The 13,744-nt window shown below is 35.1% G+C and overlaps 1 protein-coding gene across 1 annotated transcript in view; it reads right to left on the bottom strand.

Moving 5' to 3' along the window:
* LOC149798624 (uncharacterized) overlaps positions 1-13,744 on the bottom strand; it is a 143,299-nt gene that overhangs the window by 9,477 nt on the left and 120,078 nt on the right. The window contains exons 23-25 of the mRNA XM_089957456.1: positions 6,867-6,945; positions 5,035-5,233; positions 2,637-2,769 (exon numbers count right to left, since the gene is read on the bottom strand). Of these exons, the coding sequence (XP_089813582.1) occupies positions 2,637-2,769; positions 5,035-5,233; positions 6,867-6,945 (411 nt within the window). The remainder of the gene's footprint in view (positions 1-2,636; positions 2,770-5,034; positions 5,234-6,866; positions 6,946-13,744) is intronic.

The raw sequence follows: 13,744 nt of genomic DNA on the forward strand, positions 1-13,744 counted from the left end.
CATGATTATGTCAATAGCAGAATTACCAGTGAGATGTGGGCTGTCAATAGCAGTATTACCAGTGAGACGTGGGCTGTCAACAGCAGAATTCCTGGCAATTCACTCAATTTCATATGAACTGTCTCTGAAGGATAAGGCTGCAACACAAAATTCCTGATACTGAGGTTCTCATGAGGGCCAACATCTGTCTTCATGTTGCTGCAGAGGACCCAATTAAGTGGGCAAGACACATCATCCACATACTCGAGGAACGGATTCCAAAACAGCTGCTCCATGGCAAACTCTGCACGGGAAAGCACACTTTTGGAGGAAAAAAGAAACACTTCAAGGACTCAGTGAAGTTGTTCTTGAAAAACTGGCATACCAACTGTGCCTCATTGTAGACCTTGCTCAAGACTGTCCTTCCTGGCACAGGAAGGTCACATATTGTGCCCACGTAGCAAAACAACAGAAGCTCCGAGAAAACATGCCTCTCATAAGGCCAGAGCTGCCAATAACTCTACTTCTATACCAATCCTTGTGTGCTCCACATGTGGGGGAGACTTCCGTCCTCGGCTTGGCCTCACTACTCATCTCTGTACACACCGCCTGACAAGTGTGTGTTTTTGGATTTTTAATTTAGCTTTAATAATGAGTCATATTGCTAACATATCAGCAATGAAGCAGTTTATAGTGATATTCAACACTGGGGCTACATGCCGTAGAGATGTGGCATCATGTCCCACCCAGTGGCTTTATCCTGACACCAGGCCAACCAGTCCTAACACTAACCTCTTAATGTTGAGCGCCAAGCGAGGCAGCTGTTAGTGCCATTTTTACAAGATACCAATGGACAAACATCAACTGGAACAGCCCATACATCACTCACATGTTACATTTTAAAATTTCTACAGTGCTATTGATTTTTCCTTTTTCTCGTCTGACATAATTTAAAGTTTAAAAAAAAAACACCTCTGTTCTGAAGCTTTTTGTACAGTCATTTAACTCTCAAGAGTTGCACTGATAAAGCCTCCTTTTGTTGACATCTTGTGCCATTATTTACAATATAGACAGGTCTTCATTAATATAATGAAGTCTATATGGCATGGTTTCAGATTGAAGAAACCAGTCTATTTTCTTGGAAATCTGTCATTTAGAGCTGCTGTACTCTTATGTACTCTTATGCTAACATTATGTAGAAGCCTTCTGTTCTAGAATATAATGTGTATGATGTGAGATAAAGAGATGATAACAAAACTTACAACACAACTTTTTATGACTTTTTCCACTGTGTACCAAATAACCATAATCCATACAGAGTTGAGGTAAGATGTAATCGAGTGAAAAAACTATAGTGAAAAAAAACAGAATAATGAAAGTACCCAAAAAACATAATGGTTAGAAGGTATTCAATACTCTCATGAAGTGTCTTGATTCTGGAGCTTATACCGTAATAATCACTTCTGAGTCGAGTCCCACTGCAAACAGAGATCCTGATCTGCCATAGCATATTGCACCTGCAGATCAGGGTCTATGTTGTTTGTTCTACTGATTACTCCTAACAAACTGCACAGACCCAGATCTACCTGTGCATTATGCACCTGCAGATCAGGGTATATGTTGTTTGTTCTACTGATTACTCCTAACAAACTGCACAGACCCAGATCTACCTGTGCATTATGCGATGGCAGATCTGGATATGTACAGTTTGCAGTTGGTCTCGACGTAGGAGTATATACGGTAGCTAGATTACAGTAATGAAATGACTTTTTGTTGATTAGTACTTGTTCCTAGCAACAAACTAAAAACCATATGAGTTGTTACTCATGCTTTTGGGTCAGTTTTTCACAGTGACATAAAGACTTAAAAGATCAATGCTGGAATGTTAAAGGAGGATTAACTGACATCTAATTAAACACCTGATTGGTCAATTAAGTGCCTGCTTATTTTAATAGTCAAACATGGCCTCAACTCCTGTACAGGTAAAACTACTAGTTTCCAGAATCATGATGTGAGTAAGATTACCAGGTAAAAGTGGTTGTACCAGGCATTTTGCATGTACTTTGTGCAAGGACTCTTGGGATATTGAAAATTTCACAGCTAATAATTCACAGCAAATATAAATATGGTGTATAACATTTAGAATATAAATCAGGTGTGCTAAGATTTGTGTACATGATCTATGATCTATGAGTATGTATAATAGTGTTGTGTTGTTCTGGATCAATGAATCAGAAAATAGTTTACATATAGCTTTTACCACACTAACACATTCATACCATATATATAAGTCGACTCCAACTGCAAATAAAAAAATTCCTGATCTGCCATAGCACAATGTGCATGTATATCAGGGTGTATGTTGTTTGTTGTACTGATTACTTCTAACAAAGTGCACAGACCTGGATCTGCCAGTACATTATGCTACAGCAGACCTGGGTCAGCACATTATGCTATGGCAGATCTGGGTCTCTGCAGTTGGACTCATCTTATAAGCCAGTATAGATGGCAAATAAAATAGCACTACTACAGATTATCTGGGATGACAGGATATGAAGCTTAAAACTCTCAGTACTAGAAAAGATTTTATCAATTTGGAATAATATGTATGGGTGTATATTATTAAAATTGTAAATTCAGCATAATGATATAATTACAGTATCTTTGTTCCGATTCTCAGTCTTTGTTGTCTGCTGGAAGTTCAAAGTTCTCTTCACTTTGTTCAGTTCCTTTGTCCTGTCTGGAGTTCTCCTTCTCTCAGATTGTCCCTTCTTACTTCTAAGGGGACTCCTTTAACAAGAAACAAAAAATTATATTCCTGCATTCAGGTGCTATATTTTCCCTTTTCTACCCCCCCCCCCCCACAAAAAAACATTAACTCAAGGTGAATATCACATCAAATCAGTTAAGTTTCAATTAACAAAAATTTTCATGCTAAGAAAAGGTGTTATAACCAAGGATTTATTTTCTGTCACTGAGACTAACTATATGACAGAATAACAATTTTTTATTAAATATTTTCATACAAGAGAAAATATTCATAAGTGTCTGAAATTTAAAACAAGGGTAAATTGACATCCTTAATTACACAATACAACTAGGAACATTTCAATAGGATTCCAATTTTGGAATATTCCTTGCCGAAAGACAAATGAATTTAAAATTTTTATTTGACTATTTCCATTTTCACTTTCTCTGTATAGGCTTGTTATGAGTATTATTAGAATTTTTCTCAAAAGGTACTCTGCGTCTGGATATTTCCTTGCCTTGAGAATATTAACTTGCCCTGTGAAACGGAATTTCAAAGGCCTGCATATGACACAAAAGGATGTTTTTCCTGACTGCAATGAATATAGCTCCCAGTCAAACTGACTTTGTGGCTCAAGGCATCTATTACTACATAAAATATTCCTGGTTTGTTGCTGGGCAGTTGTTGTTTTGACGAATGCATCCAACTTCTAACACAGCAGACCCAGATCCACTGTCACATATTGGGCTAGCAGATCTGAGTCTATGTGGCTTGCCCCTCACATACCTGTGGTAGTATGATGAAAACCCACAAATGAAATGACAAGAACAAGTCTTGAAAAATAAATCAGAGCTGTTCCAGTAAATTATACTTGGAAGGAATTTTTAATGTGGAGCTCACCAATGGATGCAATTTAAAATTCTGTATTTTATTTTCATATTAACTCAGAGTAATCAAAAGAACCATGGCATGTATATTCATTTTTAATAAGCACATTCCAGGGGTAAAATGTATGTTTAAATGGTACAGCCCCCCAGGGAGAGGCCATCATATATATCTGCATTTTTTTTATTTTTGCCCCACCACACCACCATAATGACCTTCCCCAGCTCCCTTGAACTACATTAAGAATTCAAATTTGTATTGTTGTTTGCTCATCAAATTGAAACATATGCAATGTGATCACTCTCCCTCAAGTGGATTAGATGGAGTTGAGGTTAAATGGACGAGTCCATATCACCAATTACAATGTCACTTTTGACTCCCAATTCATCGTTCCTTCAGGGAAATGTTCATTTTAATCTAATCATCCTCCTAAAACATAATATCAAATATGATCACTCTCCTTCAATAGCTCATTTGGCGTTAATGGTGTGATGTGATTTGGATTTTTATTGTGGCAGATTATAGTGATGTCTAGCATTGGGGCATCATGCTGCAGACATATAGCATGATGTCCCACCCAGTCACATTATCCTGACGCCAGGCCGACCAGTCCTAACACTAACTTCGTAATGCTGAGCGCCAAGTGAGGCACAAGTTAGTACCATTTTTGTAAGTCTTTGGTATGACTTGGCCGGGGATCGAACCCATGACCTCCCACATCCAAGGAGGATGCTCTAACCACTAGGCCACCGGAGCGGTCGTCATAAATGGAGTTAAGCTCAAAATATATAATAGTGAGGACTGATGGATAGATGCACACAAACAAACAGACACTATCACATTATTTCTTCAACTGTGTTGATAACAAAAAACTTTCAAGCAAAGCATACATCACCCAACCCCAAGATTATAAAACAATTCTTAAGCTCATAATCAGAATCAACTCATAGCTCTCATGTCTGATTGGGCTAACATTCAGTAATTGACAAATCAGAAATCAGATGTCTGGCTAAAATCCAATAAGTGACCAATCAGATGTCTGATTGGCTAACGTCTAAAAATAAATCAATCAGATGTCAGACAGCCAGGTGACATTTAATAACTGACCTACCAGAGGCCAGAGTCTTAGTTAAGTACGAGTTTAAATCTGAGCTTGAGCATGACAAGTTTTATAATACTGGAACCTAATGTTGCCTGAATTACTAATATATGTCAAGTTTACTTTGGTGAAGTTCACCGCAGTCAAGTCCATAAAAACCTTATCTTTACCAACATTCATTTCAGATAGGTCAATTAGAATTCATATTTTGCAAGCATTCAAAGCAGATTAGTCCATCAAGACATCAGCATGATTCAGCATCAGTGAAATCACCTAAAATACATATCAGTAACAACAACTAAAATCAATAATATCTACTAACATGGAAGTCTGCATGTGTTGAAGCATGCCGATAAGTTGTGCAATCTGGGCTTGATCAGGGTTCTGGTTGCTGGGTTGCTGTTCGATGGGATGCTTCAGCTCCCCTTCCCTCTCTTCCTGTCGTTGCTGGGTAATGTAGTTTTCCAAGAACTTGGAAATGTTAGCAAGCTGCTCTGGTCTTAGGATCTTTCCTGTCCTCTCTACAATTAATAAATTAATAACATTTTCCTAATCATAAACTTTTTCTGTACTAAATGTGCAAATACAACATATTTACATCACCAGCAACATTTCATATAATGCATTGCAGGAATGAGAATTTTGCCATGTTCTATATCATTAACATGCCAACTCTCGTGACTTCTCAAAATGTTATAAGTTTCAGGTGTCATTTACAATGTTAAAAGGACAATACAAAACATGTTACAAGCAATACTGCCTCAAATGAAAATATATCTACGTTACCATTTCAACATGAAGATCGAGTGTTTATTGACACATGTAATAACTTTAATCAAAACTTTGACTGGAGACATTTCTGTATGATAAAAGTTCATTTTTGTTCACAAATCTTAACACTTTTTAATTTTTTCTTACATTTCTGGCTAATGATATTTTTTGTGACAATGATTTATTGCAATCAAATTATCATAAACATAGCAGAGACGCAGCTCTGTGATCTTCAAAAGTGCCAAACATATTTCCAAAAGATTTTTTTTTGAACAAAATGGAACCAAATGTATATCATCATATAGTTCCAAAACACATCTGCAGTATATTCAAAACTTTTTTTTTTCTTCTCTTTCTCCCTCAAGAATAGCTGCATTTGAATAGTACAGAAAGATTGCATAGAGAGATAAATAACATGGATCAATAGATAGATGTACGTGGGGCAAAACAGCAAGTAAATACAAAGATCAATAATAGACAGAAGTATATGGAGAAAAAATGGCAAGTAAAATACATAAATCAATAACAGATGTATATGGAGAAAAATGGCAAGTACATACAAAGATCAATAATAGATGTGTATGGAGAAAAATGGCAAGTACATACAAAGATCAATAATAGATGTATATGGAGAAAAATAGTAAATACATGGATCAGTAATAGAAGTATATGGAGAAAAATGGCAAGTACATACAAAGATCAATAATAGATGTAAATGGAGAAAAATGGCAAGTACATACAAAGATCAATAACAGATGTATATGGAGAAAAATGGCAAGCAAAATACATGGATCAGTAGACAGATGTATGTGGAGAAAAATAGTAAATACATGGATCAGTAATAGAAGTATATGGAGAAAAATGGCAAGTACATACAAAGATCAATAATAGATGTAAATGGAGAAAAATGGCAAGTACATACAAAGATCAATAACAGATGTATATGGAGAAAAATGGCAAGCAAAATACATGGATCAGTAGACAGATGTATGTGGAGAAAAATAGTAAATACATGGATCAGTAATAGAAGTATATGGAGAAAAATGGCAAGTACATACAAAGATCAATAATAGATGTAAATGGAGAAAAATGGCAAGTACATACAAAGATCAATAACAGATGTATATGGAGAAAAATGGCAAGCAAAATACATGGATCAGTAGACAGATGTATGTGGAGAAAAATAACAAGGAAATACATGAACCAATAGATGTATGTATGTTGGGCAGGGGAGAGTAAATAAAGATGTAGTAGTGTCCAATTCAGTGGTAATATTATGCACACTGAAATAAGCTAAGAATATACTGAGTTACATGCAGTACAGACTGAGAATATGTGTAGGTATTAACACAACATACAATATTTAATTGTAGGAGATTTTACCATGGTCAGATGTTGCGTTGGTTTCATCTTTCTCTGATTGGTTACTTGAAAAACCTCTTCCCTGGTCTGCCCCTGATGCCTTTAATAAATAAGAAAAACTGAACTACAAAATGTTTGTTCCAACATATTTTTTCTTTGACATGACTACATAAATAAATTATGTAGGTTGCATGCCAGACTTGTAACCTATCACTGGATCAACCTGGGCCAGCTACTGTGATTGTGTCCCTGGGCAAAGCACTTTATTCCAATGGCCTGGGAGTGGTGTAAGTTTCATATCTGACTGTGCTGTACCAAGCCAACCAAACAAGAATTATGAAGCAAAGCCGCAATGTCACTATTTATCACATTTACATATACATATATGCATGTGTGTCCTCCAAGCCCCACACAAGTTTGCCAATCGGGAGATGGATCAAAATTTCAAAACTGTTGTGTACATTTGCAGACTACCCCTATCATATTCCAAAGTTTGACATATCTCTGTCTCAGATAGTGCTGGACATGAATAATATCACACATCCATGCACACACATACAGACAGGATAAATCAATCCCCAACTTTTCTTTGTAAAGCTTGGTATAATAAATAAGAACAAAGGTTTCACAGTATGGTATAATAAATTAGAACAAAGGTTCCACATTATGGTATAATAAATTAGAACAAAGGTTCCACAATATGGTATAATAAATTAGAACAAAGGTTCCACATTATGGGATAATAAATTAGAACAAAGGTTCCACATTATGGGATAATAAATTAGAACAAAGGTTCCACATTATGGGATAATAAATTAGAACAAAGGTTCCACATTATAAGGTGTCTTGGCCATCTACAATGTTATGATGTACTGCCAGTTTATCTAAACTATAAAACTTTCACACAAAAGCTTGAACATCAAGTTATTAATGTTACCTGAAAGATGACATCTACAGTACTGAATCTTAACATTATATGAAAATAACATCAACACTACCAAGTCTTAACATTATCTGAAAGATGACATCAACACTACCAAATCTTCACATTACCTGAAAAATGACATCTACATGACCAAAGCCTAACATTACCTGAAAGACAACATCTACACTACCAAATTTTAATGATACCAGAAAGATGACATCAACACTACCAAATCTTCACTCTATCTGAAAAATGACATCCACACTACCAAATCTTCACTTACCTGAAAAACGACATCTACATGACCAAAGCTTAACATTACCTGAAAGACGACATCTACACTACCAAATTTTAATGATACCAGAAAGATGACATCAACACTACCAAATCTTCACTCTATCTGAAAAATGACAGCCACACTACCAAGTCTTAACATTACCTGAAAAATGATATCAACACTACCAAATCTTAACATTACCTGAAAAATAACATCTACACTACCAAATCTTAACATTACCTGAAAAATAACATCTACACTACCAAATCTTAACGTTACCTGAAAAATAACATCTACACTACCAAATCTTAACATTACCTGAAAGATGACCTGGTACAGTACCATTTATACTCCAGTATAAGTCAGATTAAACTACAAACAGACCAAGATCTGCCACTGCATTATGTACCAGTAAATTTTAGTCTGTGCAGTTTGTCAAAATAAAGACCTTGATCTGGTTCTATGTTGTTTGCAGCCAACTTGTATGCAAAGAAAATATCTGTTTACAATTTGAAAAGTTGTTTTCCATGTTCAGGCCATAACATTTTCTAACTGAAATTTGTACAAGTGAATTCAAGAAGATAAACATCTATAATGGCTAGGGTTGAAAACCAGTCAGTTGCTGGTAAGCAACAAGGCAGGATATGATCAAAAGGACTTTTTATTTGCTGAATAGTTAACTTACCTAACTGTATCAACCAGGTATTAAATATATAAAAATTTATTGGTCTATGTAAAGAGAACCACAGTAGCTTCGTTCAGCATTGGACTCTTAATCCGAAGGTCTTGGGTTCATTACCCACACAGGCCAGCCCGGGTCAGCTGTCTTTAACCGAGCTCCCTTTTTCTTGCCATGATACAACCAATAATGTGTTATAAGCACCAGTAAAACCAATACCCACCCACCCCAATTCATATTGTGGCAATCAATGTGCAAATTACCATGTACCACCCTGACATCAGGATAATTGGGTGTTAAGTTTTACCTGTCAAACACTGTCAGGTAGTCTTCAATGTCTAACAGTCAATTTGATTAAAATAAAAATTGTTGATGACAACCAGATTCAGACTTTAGAAAAAGAACAACCTGCTCCCATTGAAAGTAGGCCTTCAGCATTTAAAACTGCCAGGAGACAGCAATTAACGGGCAGATGGTAGGTATCGTATATACTTGTGCACATGTCTGATCCAACTGCAAACCATGTAGATCCAGATGTCATTGCATAATGTGTCCAAAAATCTGAGTCTGTGCAGTCTGTTAGGGTTATTAAGTAAAACAAACAACATAAACCCTGATGTGCCTGCACATTATGCTGTATCAGAAGATCAGGATCTATGTTGCTTGCAGTTGGACGGATTTGAAAGCGAGTATATATAGTAAGCATACTGGTACTCATTTACAGTTGAATATACTGTGTAACTCAAATACCAGTACTCATTTACAGTTGAATATACTGTGTAACTCAAATACCAGTACTCATTTACAGTTGAATATACTGTGTAACTCAAACAGTAGTACTCATTTACAGTTGAATATACTGTGTAACTCAAATACCAGTACTCATTTACAGTTGAATATACTGTGTGAATCAAATACCAGTACTCATTTACAGAAGAATTTAATGTGTAACTTGTATATCAGTACTCATTTACAGTTGAATTTACTATGTAACTCAAACAGCAGTACTCATTTACGGTTGAATATACTGTGTAACTCAAATACCAGTACTCATTTACAGTTGAATATACTGTGTAACTCAAATACCAGTACTCATTTACAGTTGAATATACTGTGTAACTCAAAACAGTAGTACTCATTTACAGTTGAATGTACTGTGTAACTCAAATACCAGTACTCATTTACAGTTGAATATACTATGTAACTCAAATACCAGTACTCATTTACAGAAGAATTTAATGTGTAACTTGTATATCAGTACTCATTTACAGTTGAATTTGCTATGTAACTCAAACAGCAGTACTCATTTACAGTTGAATATACTGTGTAACTCAAATACCAGTACTCATTTACAGTTGAATATACTGTGTAACTCAAATACCAGTACTCATTTACAGTTGAATATACTATGTAACTCAAACAACAGTACTCATTTACAGTTGAATATACTGTGTAACTCAAATACCAGTACTCGTTTACAGTTGAATATACTGTGTAACTCAAATACCAGTACTCATTTACAGTTGAATATACTATGTAACTCAAATACCAGTACTCATTTAGAGTTCAATTTACTATGTAACTCAAATACCAGTACTCATTTACAGAAGAAATTAATGTGTAACTCGTATATCAGTACTCATTTACAGTTCAATTTGCTATGTAACTAAAATAGTAGTACTCATCTGCAGATGAATTTAATGTGTAACTAAAACAGCAGTACTCATTTACAGATTAATTTTGAAAACTAAGAGTGATTGCGATCCAAACCTTTTTATGTACTGAATTTTCATTTACTGCAATTTTTTGTGGTTGTAGACAAAAGTATGCCATGCAATAAGTCATTTGAGTGGTACAAGTCATTTGAGTGGTACAAGTTATCTGAGTGGTACAAAGTAGTCAAGTACTTCAAGCTCTCAAAGTCATACTGTATTTCAGTGACGATAAGATTTCGTTATTTCACATCATGCAATAATTTTGTACAGCACAGTAAGCAGTCTTCATGGTCATGTGAGTTGTGAGGTTGCACACCTCCCAGATGTATTTTCAACGTAATAGATTTATAGGAAATTTGGTAAAAAAATATAATAATAATGTTAATTATTGTTGTTGTTCAAGGGTTTAATGCCATTTTTCAGCACAAGATAGGCTATACATGGCGACCAGTATAACTGGTGGAGGAAGAACCCTGGAAAACCCAGGGAAGAACCACCGACCCAAAGCTACTGACAGGCTTTCACATGTACCCATGCTAGCCGAGCCTTGGACTCGAACCCACGCAGAGGTGAGATGGCAGTGATCTGGAACAGTGAGCGCTTTAGACCACTTGGCCACTCAGGGCCCAAATAATAATAATAATAATAATAATAATAATAATAATATTTTATTCAGTAATTTAAGAAATTGGCCTATATTACAAAATACAATACAAGTAAATATAATATGCGCCATGGTTTAGAGAAGTTAATATGGTGTTCATCATGAGTATAGATACATAATTTCCAATAATTGATGCATTATTTTATAAAAATGTCACTACCTCTAAGTATATTAATCACCATTCGTTTGAGTTATCAAAGATTGTCTAAGACGAAAAGATGAATTGAGTTAGTAAGAAAGATTTCTTGTAATTAATATATTGTGACTCGTTAGGGATAAAAAAAATTTCTACAGACGGAAAGAGATGATAAACTTCATTGAAGTATTTCTTTCTTATATGGTCGTAAGCTGGACAAACAAAAACAAAATGGAAGTCATCTTCTACCAAATAAACATTATTAGTTCACAATATCTATTATTTCTCTCAATCCTGCTATGCTTACCTGTCTCTGTTTTCAGCGTAAACACTGAGCATCTAAATTTAACAAGTAATTTCCTAAGAAAATATGATAATCCACGACAGAGGTATTTTTATGGTCCTAATTCGGTTTTATACATGCTGTAATACCCACATTTATGTGAGTTTTTAATATCACTTTGCCAGTTTTGTAGTGATGAATCCTTAATTCTTTGCAAAAACAGTGCAAAAAATTTGTTTTTCATCTCTAACATCTTGATTTAGCCAAACATACCCAAAACCTAAATGAAATAACATGTCTTTAACTTCTCTAGCCCAGGGGACACAGTTAGTTTCATCTAATCTTTTCAACATTAAATAGCATTGGTGTGGGTATCGAGTTGAAAGCATTCTTACGACCTTCAACCAGTATTTAATGCATCGTAACAAATATGAGGTACAGAGTGGGTATCTTCCACACTCCCCTAACACAATCACATTATTGGTAGATTTAGGAACACCTAAATACTGTTTGCAAAAGTTGTATTGCACAATATCAATATCTCTACTAAATTCATATCCCCAAATTTCTGACCCATAGCAAGCAATTGGTTTTATTACCGAATGACAATTTTTAAATACACTAAAGCGGCTGAATAATTTTTGATAATTCAAAATCTTTGAAGTTGCTTTCTTTGCCTGAGCTGCTAGTATCTGCTTTGCTTTCGTCCAAACTAACTTTGGGTTAAAAAATAAACCCACGTACAGCACAAAGGCACAAATTCGATTCGACTTTCTTTGAAAAATGTACCTGTTTTATAGAGAAACCATTTTTAAATACGCAGGGAATGTGATGTGCTACCACCATCAACTGAATACAACTTTCAAGTATCTGAACACACATTTTTGTAAATATTAACAACACCAGAACCTGCACATACAGCCAACTATCAATCCATTCATGTAAACTCATGACTCTGACCCCAAGCTCAAAAGTTTGAACAAGCTTGAATCAAAAGCTTAATGAAGCTTTTCTGTGACCATGAACTTGACCCATAGGTTAAAAGAATTGAGCCTGAATGTTTCAGAATGAATTGTCTAAGCTTAATTCCAAAAGCTAAGAAAATACAATCAATGTAAAAAATTAACCACAACATTTAATGCACATTTTCCTTGACTGATTTTGATTCCAAGGTCAAAAGGATGAATGAGCAAAAAGAAAGAACTGTCTCAGCTTCAAAATGATTCACCGCAAGTAAGGAGAAAATCTATCAAGGGGTTTAGAAAATATAGGCAAATGAAACAGCATTAAACAAAACCTTAATACAAAATATTTCCATGACTGTGACCTTAATCGTCAAGGTAAAAGGGGTGACGGAGCATGTTTAAAATAAATTGTCTTTGCGTTATAATGAGTCGTGTTATAATGAGTCATGTTATAATGAGTCGTGCCATGTATGATCAGTAAGGGTTTAGGAAATATAAAAAATGAAAACCTTTAGCCAAAACTTTATCAAACTGTGGCTGCTGCCATTGCTGGAAAAGTGACTGCTATGTTTTACTTATCAATAATGTATGCTCAACAACTTCAGAGTTTTTATTTATACAAAATATTGCAATGCTCACCCCATTTTCTGTCACCTCCTTGGTTGTGCCACTGTGGGTAAGGATAGACCCTGGGACCAATGTTGTTTGCTTATCCAGAGCCAAGGTCTGGGACCAATCTCTTTGGTCCCAGCCGTGTAATGTATTACCGCCACTATCCCATAGGAAATTTAATATTTTTATTAGATGACCCTAAAAACTAAAAGTATTGTACTGAAAAGAGTCATATAAGTGCAACGATGCTAGTGTAAGATATAAGTAGTCAAATTATAAGGTAATGTACTTCATTATAAGGTGGTCTCACAATCATGTAGTATACCCCGAGTCCCTTAAACAGTTTTGTAATGCAGAAGTGCTGAGCTATCAATTCATTATTTTCAAGGTGTAAAAACTTCATGCATTTCACTGCTGCTACACACCATGAATGTAAAGACCCATCAAGCAATGTCCAATCTTTAGAAACTGGCTTCTTTTCTGGCGCCATGTATTAAGTACTAAAGAAAGTGTCATTCTTCATAAACCATGCACATTTATTCCCACAAAAATAAAAATGAATTCAAGTCATTAATAATAGTGTTTGGTCAGAATACATGTTGAAAATGTAAATAACACAGAATGTAATAAAAACAATTAAGGT

Source organism: Sinohyriopsis cumingii, chromosome 5 (genome assembly GCF_028554795.1).
Source record: "Sinohyriopsis cumingii isolate HCF-2022 chromosome 5, ASM2855479v2, whole genome shotgun sequence".
Taxonomy (NCBI): domain Eukaryota; kingdom Metazoa; phylum Mollusca; class Bivalvia; order Unionida; family Unionidae; genus Sinohyriopsis; species Sinohyriopsis cumingii.